Genomic DNA, 23612 nt, shown 5'->3' on the forward strand with positions numbered 1-23612 from the left:
CCGATTCTGCTTGAAGCTCTTCGACAGACTGAGCCCCTTTATGCATTTTAGTTAACAGGATTGTGGGACTCAGAGATCCTTTTAAACCACTGCCTTATAGTGATATGAAAATTATATTTCCTTTATCTGTTTATTTTAATTCCCGTGTAACACAGGAATGGACAGTAAGCGAGCCATGCTTGAAGGATCTGGAAAGGCACAAGGAAATGGGCTTAGGATCCTCCTTTGCTGATCATAAACAGCTGCACGGCTGTGAGTTTACTGCTTCAAAGCACACATGATGGGCAGTGTCCTAACCCATCACCTGCCATTCTCCCCTCCCCCAACCTTATTTTCTCTTTAAAAATAAGCAATCTATTCCGACTGTGATTGGATTGCCTTGCCACCAAAACTGGCAAAGTGGTTCTGCAATCTCCTCCCAGCAGGACAGTCCATCGGCTCACTCACACTGCCTCTACAGTTCCTTCACTTTCCCTTGGTGTCTTCCGTCTCTCAGAATAGGGGTGTGAGGCAGTCCTGGGTGAGCAGGAAGCCCTTATTCCACCTCACATACACCTAACACAGAACAGACCTGGGCAGAAGTCCAACAAACATTGATGAAACTGAAATACTGAGGTCCACCAAAGAGGAAGTAGCAAATAAGAGAGCAGAGAGAAAAAAAAAAGATGCTGAGAAAAATAGGGAGAGAATGGTACCCATTTAGGTGGCACAGATGGTAACCAACATCTGGTCTGAAGCTTCCACCAGCTCAACCAGCCACCCTATAGCTTAGGGGCTTTCTGCAGTGTCCATGCTAAGAGATGTGGGAACAGCCTGGTGAGGTGAAAAAGAAAGGGCTCTGGCAAACCTTGGTTGGAATCCCAGCTCTGCAGTTCTTAGCATGTGACTGTGAGTAATTTCCTGGGCTTTGGGTCCCTCAGCTATAAAACAATTTAACAGCACAAATCTATTGTGGAGATGAGACGAAATTTTGTTCAGCAGTATTGCCTGACACACAGTAGGTGCTCAATATATGGTAGCTGTCATTATTTTTCTTATTAGAGCAACAGAAACAAATAGAGGAAGAATAGAATGTAGAAAATTAAGAAGTGAAAAGCCTTTATCAAGCATAAAGCATATTTAAACCAAACTACCTCAAGTGTAACACAATATATGATAAAAAGAGAAAACAAAGTTTAGACCTTACGGTATTATTTACATCATATTAGAGTATAAATCTTTCAAAATATTTAGCAATATAGCATACACAGAAACAATTCACATTCTCAAACATTTGGAGATTAAAAGTACATAAATACTTTTCAGTAAAATTAAATAAAAAATTATGGCCAGAAAAAAAAAAAAGATTTAGTTTGGAAGAAAACAACAAAAGCAAGAACAGCTGGAGAACAAAGGCATCATGCCTCAAGGATGCATCTCCAGCCTGGCTGCCAGGCACGACCAGCTGCAGAGCTTTTGAGGTTTGCTTTGAACATAGATTTTTTTCTTTTTAAAACAGATTTATTCAGGATATCCAGGGTGGGACTTGGGCACATGTGTTTTCAAGCCTTGCAGCATTCTGAGCAACAGTGTAAAGGCACATTTGTTTCCAGCATACAGCAAATCAGAGGGACCCTCTCAGTGAGATTTTGAGATTCACTCCTAATACAGCAAGCCTGCAAGCATCACTCAGAGATCAGGGGAAGGAGGGGAAGCTCCTGCACTGGAATCAGGAAGTTCTGAATGTTCTTATTATCAGTGCATTTTCTTTTCCCTCCAACTTCTGAACACGCAACCTTCACCCCCACCACGCCTCTTCCACCTAGAAATAGTCTTATCCATCACCAAACTGGGCAGGACTACCTATGCACTTCCACACCCTACCACATCCCCACCCCTGAGGTGAGATTTTATCATTTCTTGGCTCCTAAAGGGTTCTGTTACATTTATTTTAGTTTGATTTTACCTAAATATGGCTTTTGAGTGGAGACAGAGATTAAGGAGGATGCAGTGTGTTTATGTGGATCAAGACTGAGACTAGAGTAAGGCCCACATTCCAAAGGGGCATTGGTGCATTTGGTGAGTGGGGAGCAGGTAACTTGTTCATTTTGTGGATAGACAGATTGACAGGACTTACACCTAAGGCCCCTCCTCCACACCTGGACCCAGTTTAGATGATGAGATTCTGGACTCTGAAACCCGTAACTGGATAAAGCTATTGAGGATCTTTAGGGTGGAGGTAAAGATGGTGTATGTGGTAGGGACAAGAGTAACTGGTGGCCAGAGGGTGGCCAGTGATGGTGACCCTCATGTTCCTCCTGGTTTTCACAATCTTGCATAATCACCTCCCTTTGAGCGTGGTATGACCTGTGGCTTGTTTCTAACCAACAGAATACGGCAAAGGCGATGGAATGTTCATAATTGCACATATGTGATGACATGATTACGTAACCTAAGATTGTAGTGTCTATTTTCTTCCCTCTGTTTTTGGCTTTGAGAAAGCAGCAATGTTGGGAAACCCTATGTGACAAGGAAATGTGGGCAGCCTCTAGGAGCTGAGAGTAGCCTCTGGCCAACAGCCAGCAAGAAAAAAAAAAAAAAAAAGGCCTTAGTCTTACACTTTCAAGGAAGTAAATTCTGCCAGCAGTCTGAGTGAGCTTGGAGGAATCTTCCCCAATGTAGCCTCAGATGAGACCATAATCCTGGGCTTTACTGCAACCTTATAAAACACTAAACAGAGGAGCCAGTCAAGCTGTGCTCAGATTCTGGATCCACAGACACTGTGAGATAATGAACATGCGTTATTTTAAGCTGCTAAGTTCGTGGCAATTTGTTACACAATAGGTAAGTATTTCAACACTTGCACAACCCTAAGGGTGAGTGACTCCTTAGGTTTTGCACCCTAAGCATCAACTTTGCCTCTTTGTAATCCCAGTGCTGATGTGAAGCACAGTTTAGGATATGTACAAACAGTACCTGAACAAGCAGAGTCATTGGGCCACTCTTATCAATTTCCAGGATCTCTCCATTTTTTGTTCCCACCAGGATATGTCCATGTCCCAAAGTGATGGCACGAATTGAAGGGTTATCTTCCAAAAGCAAGCCTAGAGATGGGGATGGTATATTTCATAAAATAACAAAAACAACTGCTTATTGGTATAAATTCAATTGTTATAGCTCCAAAGAACTAGGTACTAGGCAGTCAGCCTTGGCATTCCTACCAGGGGAAGAGAGTTCTGAACATGGAAGGGAGAGAGAATTGATTTGCTAATAGTTTTCTGAAGACTTTAGTACTATCTCCTTCATCCCTCTGAACACAAAGATCTCTATTACATTTTTGGGAGTGGCACCTTTTGAGCTAGTTGACAACGCTGATCTTTTAATGGCATATGTCTTCAAGCATCTTTCAAACATATCGTCCCAGAGCTCCACAATGCCGTCCTTTCCACCTGTTACAAAGCCCTGTGAAAGCATACATGGGAGGTGTTATAGACACATCACAATGACCAATTACCCACTGGGCCCCAGGAGGATTCCCCTGTGGGTAAGGGAGCTTTGTGTATGGTATCTTCCACATCTTTCCATATGAGATGGAAAACCCTGGTGGTAACAATCTTCAAATAATATTTTCTGGAATCATCTCTCCCACACTTTCCTAGCAGGATCAAGCACATTCTCATGTTTCCATTGCACTCTCTTCAGAACACTGGTTGGCAGTTGGCCCACTGATCAAGGACGGCTGTGTCTGTGCCCAGTCTCCCAACCAGAATGTGGTTCCTACAGAATGGAACCAGCCTTGAAACCTAGAAGAGTTTCTAGTATCTCACATACTCTGACCAAATGGATTGAAATTAGTATCACAGTTTAAAATTATTGTTAAACATTTAAAAATAAAGTCATGTCTAGAAGAAAACATTATTATTTATTATGAGTAACTCAGGTACTTTGTCTAATGAAACCATTCTACTATTTCATTCAACAGACATGATTCCATAATTAAAATCCAGATTAATTTTTACAAAAACTTGGAAAGCAAAAATCTTAACATATTGGACATTTTTTTTACTGAATACTGATCTTTATTCCTGTTCTAAGCTTATGAATTTTTGGCTTTGCTAGTTTTCCTTTCTGGTAATTTATTATACATACCAACAACTATTCTTAGAGGTTTTTTTTTTTTTTTTTTTTTTTTTTAAAAAAAAAGCTGAGTAATTCATTGCGTCCTCAGCAACTTTTAATTTAATGCATTTTTATGAAGTTTACAAAGAAATAATATTTTGAAGTTTGTAACAATATCTTTATTCTTATATCGAATTTATACCCAGGAAAATTCAATCCCCAAACTAAATTTAAATGCAGTGTATTACATTGTGATATTTTTGTCTTTTCCCATGATTTTGCAGTCTTATTTACCAAACAACAAGAGCTTAAACAAGTTATACCATATTCACTTCTGGGGCTACAGAAATTCTTTACACTTCTTTAATCTTTTCTAATACTTGCAGTTTAACCAAAAACATATTTGCTGGTAAAAAACAGCTTAGCCACTAAAATAACCATTATCGTTGCACATCTAACAAGAACTACTTTTGCGATAGAACCAACACATTTGCCTAAGGACAGGAAAATGAAAAATGAGGCTTGGGTTAGGAGTAGTAAGTGGCTTAAACGGGAGGTCACAGGGCATAGGTGAGGTGGTACCATCAGCAAACTGGAAGTAACTGAAAAGAAGCAGGTATTTGTCGGCAAGTTGATTGAAGAACGTATTTTAAAACACTGAAGGTGCTGCAGTTTAAATGTTAGTCCCCTCCAAAACTCATGTTGGAATTTAATTGCCAGTGTAACAGTATTTAGATGTGGGAGGTTTCAGAGGTGACTAGGCAATAGGAGTCTGCCCTCATAAGCAGATTAATGCTGTTATTGTAAGAGTGGGTTCATTATAAAAGGGTGAATGTGGCTCCTTCCACTCTTATTGGGCCTTCAGCCATTGGGTAACACAGCAAGAAGGACCTTTCCTGTTGCAGCCCCTCAGTCTTGGACTTCCCAGCCTCCAGAACTGAAAGCCAATAAACTGCTGTTCATTATAAAGCATTATAAAGCACCTATTCTCCGAAATTCTGTTACAGCTGCAGAAACAGACTAAGACAGAAGGTAAATGTAACCTTTGTAAAGGAACACTGCAAGGCAAGCAGACAGACCAGGGCAGTGATGACAAGCTTGAGTGAACAGTCTTCACTCTGCCATTCTTGTTAAAGCTGAGCCTTTCCACACAGGAGCAAGCTGGTTAGGGATGTAAATTTCTGTCATAGCAAATGGATGTCTGGAACAATAATGTCTGCTTGGTACTTCCCGGTCTCTGCCCATTGTGTTACCAAGGAGGAAGACAATGCTGAAATATTTATCAGGACTATTCTACTGCTGAGTGTCCACATTTATCCCGGCACTTCTTAAGGGACTCTTTTATGAGTGAGAGCCAGGAAGAGCATGTGTGGAAAAAGTGGAGAGAAGTTGCATATAAACAACTATAAATGAAATTATAAAAGTATCTTTGCTTTCCTCCCTATTGTCTCTTGACTGAGCTTCATGACAACTATTTCCTAATTCAGACATGCCTGTTTTAGGTACAGGCATCCTCTCGGTGGGCCTTAAGACTACCTTACAATTTTAGAAGGCTGATGAGGAAAATGAATGCTGAAAAGCAGGCCATACCTTATCCAACGCATACATAGCAAACACAGGCCCATCATGAGCTTTCACCGTCTTCAGTAGCAGAATGTCTCTCCAAATGAAAATATCTCCAGTAGCTGCTCCTGAGAACACTAAATCTTCCATTCGCCCATAAGAAACACACATCATTGTTTCCAATTTTCCAACACTTCCAAAAGTTCCTCTTTTAGAAGTGAAGCCCCCACCTAGAGTGGACCAAGAATAGTTATTTCTTTAAAACATCTGACACTTCCTATGGCCATGTAGAATGACTACTTCCATGAGAAACCTGGTGTGTCTTCATTGTGTTTATACATAAAGATGTCTAAAAGTGGCAGAGAACATCACAAACAAAAATATTGTAAGAGTATTTCTCATTCATTTTTTTTTTTTTTTTTTTTGAGACAGAGTCTCACACCGTCGCCTGGGCTGGAGTGCAGTGGCGTGATCTCTGCTCACTGCAACCTCGGCCTCCCAGATTCAAGTAGTTCTCCTGTCTCATTCATTAACTCAGTGTTTACTGAATCCCTACATGTGGTAGGCACTGCACTCACTGCTAGAATATGAAGATGAAAAGAGGGTTCCTGTATTCAATGAACTCATAGTCTAGCTAGAGAGAGGGCTCAATACGCATCTCAGTCCAAGACATGCATCTAACCGAGGCTCAGCACAAGTTCTGTGTCAGCCAAGAGAAAGCATGACTAAGTACCTGGAGGAGCAAGTAAAGTCTTCATGAATGCTGACCAAAAACGATGGAATGGTGCTGACTGTAAATATAAGCATGTCATATGTGCTCTGCTTATTTATCACAGCAAATTTGGGGTGAGAAAAATGTATTATTGTGTAGGAAAAGGTAGTACATGGGACAAGCCATTAGATTTGTCCCTTACACATTCATATGTCCCCACACTCCCTGTCACTGAGAAACTCAGCTTTATTCAAAACAACCATGCACAGGCTGGCTCTCCAGGCATATTGGGTGGCATTACCCTCTTTTAAAAGCAAAATGCACTGGAGCAGAACCTTATTCACATTTTGTGCATAAGAAGATTGGGCTTGGTACCAAAGCTGATACGAAGAATTCAGATTCAATTGTATTAAGTCTGGCTTATTAGTGTGAAGAATAAGATATCCTCTATGTTTCCTCATGCTTATTTACTCATCAATGTTATCAACATTAAATCCACCAATATTTACTGGACCACCTATTGTGGGCAGACTCAGGGTTTAATTCAGGTCTAAATTCAGTAATAAAGGAATCCTCCAAATAGATAAAATTTTATTCACTCAACCAAAATGATTATTTCCTGTGCAGTAGTCTAACATAATTACTGCTTTCGGAACAGATGACTAAATATGAAAATGATTATTTTTGCAGCAGAACATTTTCCAAAGCTTTCTAGGTATTGATGAATATGCATAGCGTCACATAGTGTTCTAAGCTTCAAAGCATTCTAAGTGAATTTGGGAGAGAATTTTTTTGTTAGGCACTGTTTTATTTTAGATTGCAGACACAAGCCAGGTAGTAGCGACAGTTTTGTTTTTCTTTCCAGCTGGGGTAAAGCTCTCAATCACATAAATGATAAACCCAAACAACAGTACCTGCTTGTTGCCAGAATTTGATGTGCTTTATCCCAACGGTAACCAGTTTGTCGACGTGGTGTGGGTTACACTTTACCACAAATATCTTATCTTTATGTCCTCTGTAAGAAACAAATAGGAAAAAAAATTCCAGTTTGGATGGAAGCAATAACAGAGTTTTATTAAAAGCATGCAGTTGGTCTAACTTTAAGCACATCTAACAGGACAACTAAATTAGAAAATGGTTTAAAATACACACAGGTGTCCACATTAAAATAACGAGCCTTGGCTTTTCTTCGCATGTTTGAACCCTTTCTTCTTAACCTAATATTGCTATCAAAGTTTATTTACTTATACTTAAAATAAAGAAATATTTAAAACATCATGATGTCTCCACGAGATAAAATGAATGCCACCATCGTGGGGTTGCAAATAAGTCTGGGGATGTAGAGATTTGTGCAGGAGGACAGAGATAGTATTAATGAAAAGCTTCACATGAACCACTCCTGCCGTGGAAAGCACTGCTCTGGGTTAAATGGATTTTCAGCTGGAAACGTATTGTTAGAAGCTGAAGCCCTGGACACACAGCTGTGGAAAGAGAAAGGATATCATCTATTGATTTGAGGCACTTTGGGATGCTGCACTTTCAGAGATATACATTTATAACCCAAGGTGCAGAAGGACAAATATAAATGTAAAGGCTAATTGTGGACTTAGGCTGTAGACATGACATCTCACAGCACGAAAGGGGCTATTTGATGGTCTTTGATATATTAGGACATAATTTTAATAATGCAAAAAAAGTAATTAACAAAAATAACATGACCAGTCTGCTTTATGAATACAGATACAAACATCTTAAATATTAGCAAACAGAATCTGAAAGTTTATTAAAAATAATATATTAGGACCAAACACAAGGGTGGCTTAATATTAAGAAATCAAACAATACAACTGATCACATCCACAGATGTAAAGAGAAAAATCATATTAGTATTTTCAGATGCTAAAAGGGTATTTGACAAAAATCTAACACCCATGATTTAAAAAATAAAGCACTCAACACCCAATACAGTAGAAATTAAAAGGATGCTTCAGACTTGTCCTTTAATTTATATTTCCCTGTTCTTTCTGTCATTGACAAACCCAGATTTGTTCAAGCTAGCTATATACAGGCTGGCTCTCTGCACATGCTATGTGTCATTATCCTTTCTTTAAAAACAGAGCATGCTGAAATAGCAGCTTATTCTTGATGTTTGCGTGTGCACACTCAAAAGATTCTTAATGACGTTCCCAAGAGAGTCAGGACAATTACCACTACCTTTTAACATTGTATTCAACATATAAACTAACGCAGTTAGATAAGATGTTAAAAGGCAGAAGAGCTGGAAGGGAAGAGCTAAAACTATTCCTATTTGCAAATAATATATGTCTAGAAAATTCAAAAGGAAATAATTTTAAAATGACTACAAATAAGACATTTTAGTAAAGCTGCAATATTAAAATTAAATACCAAATCAATAACCTTCATATATACAATGACCGCTTGAAAAATATAATGGAGGAGAGGTCTCTAATAACAAGGCATAAACTCAACAAGATATATACAACATATAAAAGTGAAAAGAGAAAAAAGGCCCGAGCTGTAAGATTAAAAAGGTAGACTTTAAGAAACAGAACTATAACCCATGTTCTTGGAAAGAAAAACTCAACCCTAAAGACAGCAGTTACACCTTAGTTTAAAAATTCAACTTAGTTCCAATAAAAAGACCATGGGGGGTGTGTGTGCTTAATCTGGAGTTAGAAATCTTGATTTTAAAGTTCTAATGGAAGAATAAGCCAGCAGGAATGACCAGGAAAATGGAAACAGAAAAGCAGAGTACAAAGAGTAGCTCTCCTAGATATTAAAACAATCTATAAAGGCTCCATAATTAAAACAGTATAGAACATGTGTATGAGTTGACTGACAAACTAATGGCAAACAGATAATCTTGAAATAGACACAAATTAATATAAAAATGTGGTGTATAACAAAGACAAGGTCTCTTAGCAATAGTGGGAAAGATGAACTTTAAAAAAAAAATGGTGTCAGACGCCAAATGCTGGCTAGTCTGTGGAGTGGTAAGAACTCTTGCTAATTGCCGGTGGGAACGCAAAATGGTACAGCTATTTTGGAAGGCAGTTTGGCAGTTTCTCACAAAACTAAACATATTCTTACCATACAACCAGCAATTGCATTGCTTGATACTTGCCTAAATTAGTTGAAAACTTATGTCTGCACAAAAACCTGCACGTGGATATTTACAGCACCTTTATCCATAATTGTCAAAGCTTGGAAGCAACACAGATGTCCTTTAGCAGGTGAATGGGTAAACAAACTGGGGTACATCCAGACAATAGAGATTATTCAGTGCTAAAAGGAAATGAACTACCATATCATGAAAAGACATGGAGGAAATGGAAATATGTATCATTAAGTAAAAGCTGCCAATCAGAAAAGACTACGTATTATAAGGTTCCAATTATACGACATTCTGGAAAAGATAAAACTATGAAGACAGCAAAAAATTAGGCCAGGCACAGTGGCTCATTCCTGTAATCCCAGCACATTGGGAGGTCAAGGCGGGCGGATCACGAGGTGAAGAGATCGAGGCCATCCTGGCCAATGCGGTAAAACCCGGTTTCTACTAAAAAATATGAAAATTAGTCGGGGTGGAGGGGTGGCGAATGCCTGTGGTCCCAGCTACTCGGAGGCTGAGGCAGGAGAATCTCTTGAACCTGGGAGGCAGAGGTTGCAGTGAGCTGGGATCATGTCACTGCACGCCAGCCTGGTGACAGAGCAAGACTTCATCTCAAAAAAACAAGAAAAAAAGTGGTTTCCACAGTATACAGGGAAGGGAAGGAGGGGTGAAGGGATAAAAAGGCAGAACACAATGAACTTTTAGAGCAGTGAAACTCTTCTGAGTATACTGTTGTAACTGCAGAACCAGTCCAATCAGGTTCAACTTTATATAATACGATGGTGAGTTGTTTTTCAGTTATCTGGAACCCAAGTTGCCAGTTATATAACCTGATCATGCCCAGATGAACCAAGCATGCAACCATGGGTGCAACCTAAGTGCTTAGACCAAGTAACAGGGACCACATTAAGAACTACACATCTCATGGCACGATCCAGTCATATCATGTCTCCCCGCAACACCACATTACAAGAGCCAATCAGATCATGCCTCATTACTCTCCACCTATAAAACCTGCCCCAGCCCCCAGCTAAAGAGAGAGAGATATTTGAGCATTGCCTCCTGTCTCCTTGCCTGTCAAACTGCAATAAAGTCTTTTCTCAAAAGCTGGTGGCATAGTATTGGCATCTATGCTTTTTGGGCTGCAAGCCCATTGCTAGCTTGGTAACACTATCTTGATAGGTATGTGTCAAATACTTTTGTCAAAGCTCGTAGGGTGTACAACACTGAGAGTGAATGCTAATATAAACTGTGGATTTTTGGGTGATAATGATGTGTCAAGGTAGGTTCATGAATTGTAACAAATGGACCACTCTGGCACAGGATGGTGACAGTGGGGGAGGCTGTGCATATAAGGAGGTAGGAGGTAATCGGAACTCTCTGCACTTTCTGCTCAGTTTTCCTGTCAACCTGAAACGGTTTTAAAATATAAAATCTATTTAAAATGAGAAAAAAATAAATGCTGTTTGGAACACCTTGGTAGTTACATGGAAAAAACAAAGTTGGACTTGTTCCTCAGATACTAGGATAGATTCTAAGTTATTTAGAGACCTAAATGTAAAAGCATCTATGCGATTTCTTTTTAATGTGAAAATCGGCAGTATTTTTCTAAATATGAAAATCTTAAAGCAATAAAAGATTAATGAATTTAACCAGGTAAAAATAGAAACCTTTTGCTTGATGAAAAACACCATAGCAAACTCAAAGGATGAATGACAAACTGGGGGAAAAAAAATCAACAAGTTATAGACAAAAACCTAACAAACAACCCTAACACTTAAAGAATCACTTCCTATGAGAATTGTATATCAGAGAAACCAAACAGTTCGCGAGGGAAAATTCTTATTAATAATTCTAGCTAATATGATGAATGATAAATTTAGAAAACTGCCACTTTCAACCCCAAAGTAAGTAACCAGTTTAGCCCAAGGTTGTCAGTTGATACTACAACCATTAGAAAATGTGTTGATTGGGAGCTGCACAATGAAAGGATCAGGCCCAGAAACCACCAACTGAGCTGAGTATTACTGACAGCAGGACAACTAGACATTTTGGGCAGTAGCGTACACCAGTGTGGTGCTGGGGAAGTGGTCCACCCTGGCAGGAAGGAATTCCGTCACTAACATTGCTTAGAATTGCCAGCTAATGGAAAGAATAAAAAGTCTGGCCTTTAGTTGTTATTTTAAAATTCTCTACAGATAAAATACCCCTATTGCTTGCACCTGGGAAGAACCATTCCTACTGCCCCCCTACTCTCTGGTATACCACTGATTTTATCTTTTCTGATGTGACAGGAAGTACCTATAAAGTATTCCTGCCTAAAAAAAACTGAACATGGGAGAAAATATTTGCAAATCATATATCTGATAAGGGACCTGTATTCAAAATATATTAAAACTATAAAAAGACAAATAACTCTATTAAAATTGGATGGTGTATTTAAACAGACATTCTGCAAAGAAAATATACCCAGTCAACACATGAAAACATGCTCAACATCATTAGCTATTAGGAAAACCATAATGAGATATCACTTCTCATAAGGTGGCTATAATAAAAATGACAAACAATAACAAGTGTTGGCCAGAATGTGGAGGAGTTGAAGCCCTGGGTTTAACATTTTGAGGCACTGACTAATGTTTTCCAAGTGGCTGCACCATGTTCCATTCTCACCAGATCTAAATATAAAAGATGAAGTTGGATAACAGATGAAAGAAAGAGGTTGGGTGTGGTGGCTCACACCTATAATCCAGCACTTTGGGAGGCCGAGGCAGGTGGATCACCTGAGGTCAGGAGTTCAAGACCAGTGTGGCCAACATGGTGAAACCCCCATCTCTACTAAAAATACAAAAATTAGCCAGGCAGAGTGGTAGGCACCTGTAATCCCAGCTACTTGAGAGGCTGAGGCAGGAGAATTGCTTGAACCTGGAAGGCGGAGGTTGCCCTGAGCTGAGATTGTGCCACTGCACTCCAGCCTGGGTGACAGGATGGGATTCCATCTCAAGGAAAAAAAAAAGTTAAAATGGGAGGAGGAAAGATTTGTGCAAAGTGTAGGATGTTGATCATTGTTGCAACTGGGTGATGGGTACAGAGCGTTTGTTATGGCTAGTTTACTTTTGGGTAACTTTGAAATTTTCCACAATAACAAGTTAAAAGACTAGGGTGTCTCTTGATCCGTTATGGCTACATGAATGTACACCCTATGATGACAGGCAGTGAAAAGACAGAACTTTGAGGCTCTGACTCTTTGAAAATCGAAAGTGAACATGGACATTAGAGGCAGGACACATCACTGGACACACTGTTAAACAATTAGGGGAGAAAAAGGGCTAAATACAAAATGTGTTTAACACTGAGAAGAAATGAACCAAATAACCATAAAAGACATTAAACATCCAATCATGGTTTTTTTTTTTTTTGGAGATGGAGTTTCATTCTTCTTGGCCAGGCTGGAGTCCAGTGGCAAGATCTCGGCTCACTGCAACCTCCACCTCGTGGGATCAAGCAACTCTCATGTCTCAGCCTCCTGAGTAGCTGGAATTACAGGCGTGCACCACCATATCTGGCTAATTTTTTGTATTTTTAGTAGAGATGGGGTTTCACCATGTTGGTCTCGAACTTCTGACCTCATGATTCACCCGCCTCGGCCTCCCAAAGTGCTGGGATTATAGGCATGAGCCACCATGCCCAGTCCAATGATTTCTTGATTGGAGGAAAATCCCCCTAGATTCAAAATCATTAATATATACTTCAGAGAAGCTAGAGAAAACCAAAATGAAAATAACAGATATAGCAAATTTCAATTCCTAGAGATAAAAGATTGCTTTGCTTCCACGTATCTACACAATGTCAAATATTTATAAAAACCTTTTTTGAGAGAACTCTTCAGTTCCCACCTAATTTCTTAGTGCCACTGTGATATTACAAAATACATATGTGGTCTTCGATTCTCCCCCTCCATTTTCTGGCATGCAACTCTTAAAATCCTCCGAATCTCCAGTTAGGTCTTCTTGTATGCTCATAATTGACTGATGGTTGCAGCCTAGAGATAGCTTCAGGATGGCAGCTGATCACCAGAAAGACCAAAGCAGTAATAGAGGGCTGGGACTGCAGCCCCATCCCTGACCCTCAGGGAAGGGAGAGGGATCAAAGGTTAAGCGGCTCACCCATGGTCAGTAAATCAATCACGCCTATGTAACGAAGCCTCCATAAAAACCCCAAAGGACAGGGTTTGGAGAACTTCTGAATAGCTGAACACAAGGAGATCGGATGAGGGGCACAGTCTCAGAAACTGAGCCCTCAACTTGTGGGATCTGAGGCTATCTCCAGGTAGACAGAGTCGGGATAGAACGGAATTAAAGAAAATACTCAGCTGATATCTGTCACAGAATTGCTTGCTTGTTCGTGGGGAGAAATCCCCACAAGTTTGGTCACAGAAGTCTTCTGTGTCAATTGTTGTTGAGTGAGAAAACAGAAAAAGCACTTTGAGTTTGGGCGAGAGTTTTTGTTGTCCTACTCTACATCACAAAAACACCAATGTCATTTCTGTTGTAGCTAGTTATAAAGTGGCTAACAGTGGCATGTAAATGTTTAGCTAACGTCAATATCTAAATAAAGAACACACTGCATACATCTGTCATTTTTCTCTTGCACACGTGTTAAATTTGTAGGGAAGTTCCAGGTAAGTGTGTGTGCACGTGCATGTGTGTATGTGTAAGCAAAACAAAATGCAAAGTTTGTCAGATCTTAGATGGAGAGAATAAGAACTCAGACACTGTGCTGCCGTCCTAATACCGGACGATTTCTCACGCCCCCTTCACAGGCAATTCACCACATAGGGTCACATAAACCCTATCAGCAAGCACATAGGAAGGAGCCTCTTTTAGAGGCCAAGGGCAACTGCACATTGGGTGACCATAATGTCCATTCAGAACTCCTGTGTTTGCACAGAGGCCCAGTCCTGTGTGTGATTTTGTTCTTCCCTTTCTGTGGCAGTAGCCTTTAGCAGGAAGACTGATGAATGTTTGCTATATATTCTATCTCCAAAAAAAATTTAAACTGGCTCAAAATATAGTATAATATAGAAGACAGGTAACAAATTAGCACACAGTGAGATGACGTATTAGTGAGTAAAAAAAAGCCAGTTCTAGAGCATATGTACAATACCCAACATATAAATAAAAGTGAATACAAATAATAGAAAAATATATACTAAAAGATGTATGCTAAAATGTCAACCATGGCTACATCTGGGTAGTGGAATTAAAGATGGTTTTCTTAGTGCTTTTCTCTGCTTTCTAATTTTTCTATAATGATCATATATTATTTGTAAAACAGAGGAAGAAATAAGTGTTATTTTTAAAAAGCAAGTGAAAAAGAAAAGGGGCCTAGATGGTATGTGGGAGGTTCTATCATAGCCATGAAATGTATGTAGGGTAGGGACCTGAAACAGATCAAGTGACGAAGCTAATACAGAAGTGCTTACTTGAAGTTCGATACACCTGCTACATGCGAGCCTACAGTTTCACCCTAAGCTTTATAGCAGGAAAACTACTTGATTAGCACTGGAAGTATTCTTGTTGATAATTCTTTTTTGTCTAAGATCCCTCCTGTTCAAATTCTGAAATGAACCGTGTCTGTAAGTAGTCATTGTTCCCCTAGTCACATTACCCCTAGTCAGAGAAACACAAGTCCGAATAAAGGAGTACAGACATACCTGATTAGCTGTCGCATTATTTTGCCCTGATTTACAGTGATGTTAGGTCATGTAACTACTCCCGTAAGGAATCAGTTTTGGTTCTTAAATGGGCTACTTGTATATTAGGCTAAAATTGGAATGATCTTTAGGAAAAAAAAATGAAAAATTAATTTGTAATGAAGGTAACCAATATCACTCACGAAAATTAACAAAGATGCAGGGAAATTGTTCAAATAGATTGGATCCAGTCTCATCGAGCTCTTGTCAACAAAATCTAGAGAATCGTATCTTGTAAATAAGATCTCTATGGTCCAATTCTAAATTTCTCTGGTTTCTGTGAGCTGCTAAGAGTAGGTTCATTTAAAATATTCTCACAAATCGGGGGAGGAGCAACTTTTGAGAGCCATGTTGTGCAGGTGGCACACATCAGCATGGCCACCAGCAGCACAGCTGGCAATGCCACTACAGCTACTGACCATGCACCTCCTCTTTGGGGAAAATTCACCTCCTGGGCAATGAGTGCTGGAGAACAATAACTCTTGCCAAAACAGCACAGCGAGCCAGAAGCAGGTTTATTGTTCAGCCTTGCTCTATAAATGCGGCTGGCAGTGATCGAGACACAAAAGTGCAAAGTGAGGGGTAGGACCGAATCAGCTTCTCTGTGAATTAGGCCCTCTTGGGAGCTTAGATGACCCTGAAAAAGCAAGGTACCATTCTGTTAAGGATTACTTCTTTGTCACTTCTTTTTCATGCCCCTTTTTTTTTTTTTTTTTTTTTTGAGACAGAGTCTTGCTCTGTTGCCTGGTTAGAGTGCAGTGGCGCGATCTCAGCTCACTGCAACCTCTGCCTCCCTGGTTCAACCAATTCTCCTGCCTCAGCCTCCCAAGTAGCAGGGATTACAGGTGCCCGCCACCACACCTGGCTAATTTTTGTATTTTTAGTAGAGACAGCGTTTCACCATGTTGGCCAGGATGGTCTCGATCTCTTGACCTCATGATCTGCCTGCCTCGGCCTCCCAAAGTGCTGGGATTACAGACGTGAGCCACCATGTCCGGCCTCCGGTTTTTAAAAGTTTCTATATACTTAAGCACTCTAACTTAAGGCAACAAGTAGAAGTTTTATTTGTCTAATTTCTTATGTATTTATTTGAATACATATCATTGTTAATATTACACAAATAGATATTTATGTAGCTTTTTACTTATTGTAAACTCTAGTATTCTTCCAAAGAACTTTAATAATCCTTGATATTCCTCCTTGGAAACAGCACTGGATAATGTCAATCCAAAATGCTCTCCTGGTTGCTTCTGCAGATATTCTGTTTTGGGAATGTCATGAGGCTTGGGAGTAATTCCAAATATAAATTGTGTTATTAACATAATGGTGTTAAGTCAGCATTGTGTTAATTAAATAGAAGTAGTAACACTATCCACCAAGTACATAAAATATATACTTTTTAATATTATTTCTTTCTTCCATTTCTATTAATGTTTCTGGCATAAAACTGGTGAGCCACCCACAGCTAAAGGGTTTTCTAGCAGAAAAATTGCATTTCTATTGCTTTTGAAATGCAGAAATGTGCTTTCCCTGAAATTATCTGTAAAGGCAGATGGTATGTTATCAGAAATATTAAACTTGAATTCTGTATTTTAGTCTAGTAGGGAAACAGTTCTGATGCGAAGCTGAATCTGAGTACTAGAAGGGAGTAGTACCTCACACTAGAAAGACAGACCGAAAGAAAAACCACTTGAGCAGGGAGATTAATGAGCTGCCATTTGTTTCCAAGAATTCCATCTCAACAGCAGTCATCAGAAAAGCTTCTCTTTTTTTCCTAAGATGGTCAGCTGGAGTCCTCAAGCCTCCATCTGCTGCTCCTCCTGGTCTCTAGCAGTTTATAAATCTTCATTCATTAAATTGCCACAAAACTTTTTTTTCTATTTAATATTGTAGAGGAAAATATTAATTTAAAAAGTGAATATTGGGGTTCAAGGCCATTAACTTCAAAACGATTTTATATTGCAAGATAGAAAGGACATCATGAATGCAGGGAAGAACGAGCAGGGAGGTACAGTGACAACACGCCTGGGCAACAAATTGTATTGCCGGGCCTTGGCTGCCAACTATTTTGACCCCTGATCAGGGTTGGGCAAACAGCTGAGCTCAATGCAAGCAGGAGTGGAAAGTCATGTTCAGACTTAGCGCTGATTCAGCAGGCAGGAAGGCTGGGGTAAAGGAGGACAGGTGGTCTATAAACAGCAGTCGGTCTCGAAAAGTCTATTTATAAGACGGGAGATTAGGGAAACAATTTGCCTGCTTTGAGAGCAAGTGGCAGATGCACACGGTGGGGCTTCCTTTCCAGCATGCTGCAGACTCATGACCAACGGTGCTTCTGACTCTGGTGACAATGACAATCCTTCACCAGACGCTAAGACAGAGGAAAAACAAGGGGCAAGGCACCAGCCTGAGAAAAGCTGCTTTTCTATTGCTGAAGTGCTTTGATATAGATTACACAGATCACTCAAAATGAAGTGGTGAACGACTCTCTGCAGAGGATTTAGGAATTTTCTGATTCAGTGCAACAAACATTACCTGCTCTAAGTCAGATTTGGCACCATGAAATATTGCAATATTTTTTCACTCAGGTGCTAAGCTTTCTATGTGAATTTCAGCTGAGTTTGAAGATAAAATCTTACTAGAAAATGAAAACTATTGACCTTTACTGAACCATGATATCAGCAGGATGCCATAAGATCCCAGCAGCTTCTTACCTTGTTGTGGCTATCTTTTCTCCCTTTTTCCAGTCCCAAAATACAATACTGTGAAAATCGTCTAAACCAACCGACACCAGACATTTTCCATCAGCTGTATGAAAACACAAATGTCAAAATTTCTTCCATGAAAAATCAAAACATTTCATATACTGTAAAGAAGAATAAGTAATTGACCTTAAGAAATTGACCTTATGAATTGGTAAATGTTTGAGGTGATGGATGTGATAGCTGCCCTGACTTGATTATACAATGTATACATGTACTGAAACATCACACTGTACTCTATAAACATGTTTTAATACATTAGAAGCAACACATGCTGAGGGACCTCACTGAATGAAACGCACGACTAATAAGAGTCAAGCTTCCTAACAATGGGCTGCCGAAGTGGATCGCAGACCTGACATTCTGAGACACAGGGCTAGAGGGAGACTCTCAGGTAAGCCATAAAAAAAACTTTCCCTATTTTGTGACAAACAAATCTCATGACATTTACTTGAAGTGCCACTTGGCTTTGTGACCCCAAGTCCATTTTCAGCTCTAAAAACTGGGCTCAGTTAACCCTCCAAGTCAGGAACATGATAGAAACTAAATTGAACTCCAAAAACTCTTTCAAAAGATGATTTTACATTTAAAAAATGTTATGCTTCCTATTTTAAATATAGTGCCATTGTTATAGTAAGTTTAAAATATATGAAGAAAATTTTTAAATCTTCCAAATTTCTAGGCCTACATTTGATATATATACTACCAGCCTTTACATAAATGTGCTTAGAAAAAACAAAACCAGAATCATACTGAACAGGCTATTATCTAATCTTTCATCTATTATATCATGAACATTTTCCTTTAATATTAAATATTACTTATAATTATTTAGAAAAGTAGCAAGAATAGATTAAATCCCTATGTATAGCTGCTTATTTATTGTCTAGTTTTCACATCACTTGTCTCCTTTACATTTCTAGGACAATTTATTTCTCTAAGAGAATAATAATTATCCATGATTACTATAATTTGGACATTTAGGTGATTTTCCCCCAAATTGTTTTAAAAATATAGTGAATGTACAATTAAATTTCAAATAAAAACAGCTAATTTATCTTTTTCCTTCAAGATAAAAGAAGAGGTAGAGTCAGTAAGCCTTTCCTTTGCTGCCTCCTTGCAGGGCTAGATTCAACACAGACGCATCTGTGGGTCAGCAGTCCCCCTTCCACTAGCTGTGCGGTTGCTAGGAGATGAGTGATCAAGCTCATCCTGCATCAATATATCAGCTCTCTTCTCTGACTACCAAGGGCCAGTCATGAGGGCAAAGCAACACAGATCTGTGATAAATTCCTTCTTCCAGGTCTGCCCGTCCACTCAGAGGTCTCAACTGATATTTTCAAAGGCAGATCTGCAGTAGGGCCCAAATTAGGGTTGCCAGGTAAAATATAGAATAAACTGGAATTTCAAGTAAGCAATAATTAATTTCTTAGTACAAGTACTTCCCAAGCAATATTTATATGTATATTACATATTTATTCTTATTTTGCATGGAATGTACTTATGACAAAAATTATTTACCTAAAATTCAAATTTAATTGAGCCTCCTATAATTTTGTTGGCTACATCTGGCAGCCCGATCTCAAATGCCAACCAATGTCCAAGGGCCCTTGCTTGTGCAAGAGACCCTCCTCCAACCAACTGGAAATGGTTGTCTCCTCCTCCTTTTCCGGATGAAGGAGAGTTAGAGAAAGAAAAAGTCTGTTTTACACACCAAATCCTCCCCACCCTCCACCACTACGAAGTATGAGGCAGGAATTTGAAAGTTACCTGACCTTTTCAAGCTACTAGGCTGTAGTATCAGACGAAGACATTAACACTTTCCCTAAGAGCTAAATCACCACCAGGTGATTATTATAACCAGACTATGTCTTTCAAATCACAACAAATGATATCCTCTTAGGCTTAAATGTCACCATGCTTTGAACTGGGTGAGGGCCCTTCTTATGCATTTAGGAGAAGGAACCGGTATTGTCTTCCTGTTATTACCAACATTACTTTTTCCCTATCTCTTGATATGGTCTGGTTGTTTCTACATTGGTATGCCTCTGCATTTGATTTTATTTTTATTGGTGATTTCTCTCTCTTTTTTTAAGATCATAAGCTCTTTTATGCTTATAATAATCTTACATTTCCTTTGTAAGCCTCACACTGATCAAGCTTTCAGTGAACATTGATGATACTGGTGACACTGATGATGAAGAGAAAGATAAAGATGGAATGTGCCTATGGATGGCATAAATGGAAATAGAATGTACTATGTTAAATAGGTATAAAGATTTGGCCAGGCGCAGTGGCTCACATCTGGAATCCCAACACTTTGGGAGGTTGAGGCAGGTGAATCTCTTGAGCCCAGGAGTTGGAGATCAGCCTGGGCAACATGAGGAAACCCAGTGCCTACAAAAAAAACACAAATAAATTAGCCAGCCATGGTGGTGTGCCTCTGTAGCCCCATCTACTTAAAAGGCTGACGTGGGGGGATCCACTGAGCTTAGGAGGTCCAGGCTGCAGTGAGCCGTAACACTCCAGCCTGGGAAACAGAGTGAGACCCTGACTCAAAAAAAAATTTTTTTTTGATGATGACTAAAGAGTCAGTGAGTACAAAGTTACAGTTAGAAAGAATAAGTTTTGGTGTTATATTACATATTAAGGTGAATATAGCTAATGTATCGTATATTTCAAAACAGCTAAAAGATCTTAAATATTATCACCACAAAGAAAATATAATGTTTGAGGTGATGGATGTGATGGCTACTCTGATTATATCATTACACAATATATACTTGTACTGAAATGTCACATTCTACCCCATAAATATGTGCAATTATGTGTGAATTATAAACAAATTTTTAAAAATTTAATTATTCATTTCAAAAACACGGCACAAATATTCAGTGTCTCTTGTTGCATTCATTGACTATATTTCATGTTTTCTTTTGAAATCTGTGTAGCTATATTACAATAATATGTTTTTCTTGGAATGCAAGCACCAATACATTTAGAATAATAAAGTTTTACTTCATCTGAAGAAGACCTAACGGTAAGCTGATTTTTGAGGGCGGTAGGAGGTGAGCTTTGATTTTAGGAGAATTTCTGCAAGACCCTGTCAGCTTATCCCATTACACTAACTTCCTACAACAAAAAAGATATTCTGCTTGTGGAGAGCAATGGAAGCAGCAGTGCAAACCCAGAGGTGCCTCAACAATCATGCCTCTTCTTTGCGATGGTGACTTTTCCCCAAGTTCTGAGGGTGTGAGCTGTATATACCACACAGTCTGGAAATAATATTGGCTACACCTTTTTACCCTTTCTCAGTTTCACTTTCCCTGTAAGGTAAGCCTTGGCCTTAGCTTTGGAAATCTACTCTGACCAGTTAGTCGGAGTTTTTTATTTTTAGCCATGTTTTTAGTCTTAGGTAATGTCCTGTCACATCTTTCCAGTCACAGCATGAATTATGGATGTTTGTGACACAGTCCAGAAATAATTCGAAGGCACTTAATGTCAACAGTAAAGGATAAAGGTTTTATTCAGATAACTGTAAGTTGGCCCCTCTATTCAGAGCTCATCAAAAATGCATAGGTTTTCTACTGAACACAATGAAATCAAGTTAAGTCTTAGATGTGCCCATATGGAAATTGGTATTATTCCACGAAGGTCTTTAAAAAATTATATGGTTGATATTTAGGCTAGAAAATATTTATGTGGTTGACCTTTTCTATTTCTAATCTGGTTTTCTATTCATGTGGAAGCACTTTCCTCACTGCAAGCACGCAACAAAAATGGTTCCCCTTTCCCAAGACAGTAATAAATACTGAGTTAAAACAGGTTCTCAACTGAGATAAATTCATTCCTTCTTGTCCATGTAACCCACAGTTACAAATTCTGTCCTAAGAAATGTCTTTTGTTTGCTCTTACAAAGTGGCAAGTCATCTAAATCCTCACACATAACTCTGCTTATTTGTTGCCTAGTTTTCACATTGTTTGCCTGCTTTATATTTTCAGGACAACTTATTTTCCAAGAAACAAGCACACTATCAGTAGGTGTCCACAAAACCTCCAAAATGATCTGACTCCTAAGAGCTGGGCAGCGACAGCAGCACTGACTCAGGCACACAGGAGCACTAGCTAAATCATAACTAATGAGTGTGACCCTGCATTCACACTAGCACTGGCAAAGGAAAGGGGCAGGAGGTGGCCTGACACCCAAAGAGAACTCCTCGCATGCCTCCTGCCTGCTGACAAACCCAGGTCTGGTGACTCTCGCAGTGGAGCTGGGTTCTGCCTTGGGATTGGCCACCGTTGACTTTTACTCAGGCCACCCTACCAAACTTCCGGATCTCCATTCTCAGCATATAAAGTGGTGCAGGCGTTTAAGACTCAAATTGTATTCTTATAACACAGACTAAATTTTCTATTTTATCAATAGAAATTAAACCAAAGAGGCCTCAGCTCACACATTCAGGAGTCACCACAGGTCCCACCACCACTTTTTAGGAAGTCCTCAGTACTTTCTAAAACTATCAGATCCCTTTCTACCATTTATATACTGACATCCTACTTAACCTGTAAGACAAAAAGGTGAATTTTCATAATCAAAAACAACACATTTGCTGAAAAACTGGCTCTTTCCCCGTGATTGTTATCTGGAGAATGGTGACTGTATTGTTAAAATACTGACATACGCTTCTTATGCACAAAATATTTCATATTTGGGAATTCATGTGCCCAAGATGGGAATTAGAAGCAGTCACAGAATCGAACTCCTTAGCTCCTCCAGAGTATCTGATTTCTCTAACCAGGCAATGATCTAAGGGCTGCCTCATGGAAAAAAGGTTTCTAAGCTCACTTTATTTCTTATTCTTTCTTCTATAAAACTAATAAGCCAGGAAGAAATGTTAGCTATCTGAAATGCAGAGACCACATTACTAGGTACCAGCTTATTGCTACCAACTCATCTCATAATTAATGTCTTTGATCTGTTAATCTCTTCCTCCAAAGGTATTTAAATAGCACAAGCTAATTATTTTGATTTTTAAAAACAGAAAATTAATCAACTCTATAGAAAAAAAATAACCTAATGATCAAATTCTATATTACTCTAAATTTCCTGCCACTTGTTTATATGCTAATACACATGTGCATATTTTCATTTGCAATCAGTGATAGTGTTTTGAGTTGAATTTTTTCTTTGTTATCTTGATACATTGAAATGTACATAAAATGCAGTCTTGGTACTTGTCATTTTGAATTATGGCTTTATTATAATAAAGCCAGGTTGTTTGCTAGAATTGAGACAATTTTTAGTGCTGCCAAAAGTAAGAATATATAGGATTCCCTATAATCGTGTCAACATTTAGCTATTGTTGTTTATTTTTGCTACTTTAACAGGCATTTCACCACTCTTCTAAAGCATACTTATTAATGTCATTACTTAAGTATAGACATATATGTCTGCCAGCAAAATTAATTTTAGGAAAAAGGCAGTCTGACCACTGAGGAGTGCAACTATGGAGAACAAAAAGCAGAAGGAATTCATCCATATCTTTGAAATACAATCATATTTGAACTAAAATTACAGTTTCCTGTTAGGTT

At 38.9% G+C, this 23612-nt stretch overlaps 1 protein-coding gene across 6 annotated transcripts in view; it reads right to left on the bottom strand.

The window, feature by feature from the left end:
* EML6 (EMAP like 6) overlaps positions 1–23612 on the bottom strand; it is a 262431-nt gene that overhangs the window by 66021 nt on the left and 172798 nt on the right. For all 6 annotated transcript variants that reach the window (XR_004273049.1, XM_032292107.1, XM_032292109.1 and 3 more), the window contains 5 exons: positions 17973–18066; positions 7288–7388; positions 5689–5891; positions 3330–3441; positions 2956–3083 (listed from right to left, as the gene is read on the bottom strand). Coding sequence is in view for 5 of the 6 variants with exons in the window: in XM_032292107.1 (XP_032147998.1) it covers positions 2956–3083; positions 3330–3441; positions 5689–5891; positions 7288–7388; positions 17973–18066 (638 nt within the window). In the remaining variant the exon portion in view is untranslated. The remainder of the gene's footprint in view (positions 1–2955; positions 3084–3329; positions 3442–5688; positions 5892–7287; positions 7389–17972; positions 18067–23612) is intronic.

Source organism: Sapajus apella, unplaced genomic scaffold (assembly GCF_009761245.1).
Source record: "Sapajus apella isolate SASKATOON/1434 unplaced genomic scaffold, GSC_monkey_1.0 scaffold26, whole genome shotgun sequence".
In the NCBI taxonomy this organism is placed as follows: Eukaryota; Metazoa; Chordata; class Mammalia; order Primates; family Cebidae; genus Sapajus; species Sapajus apella.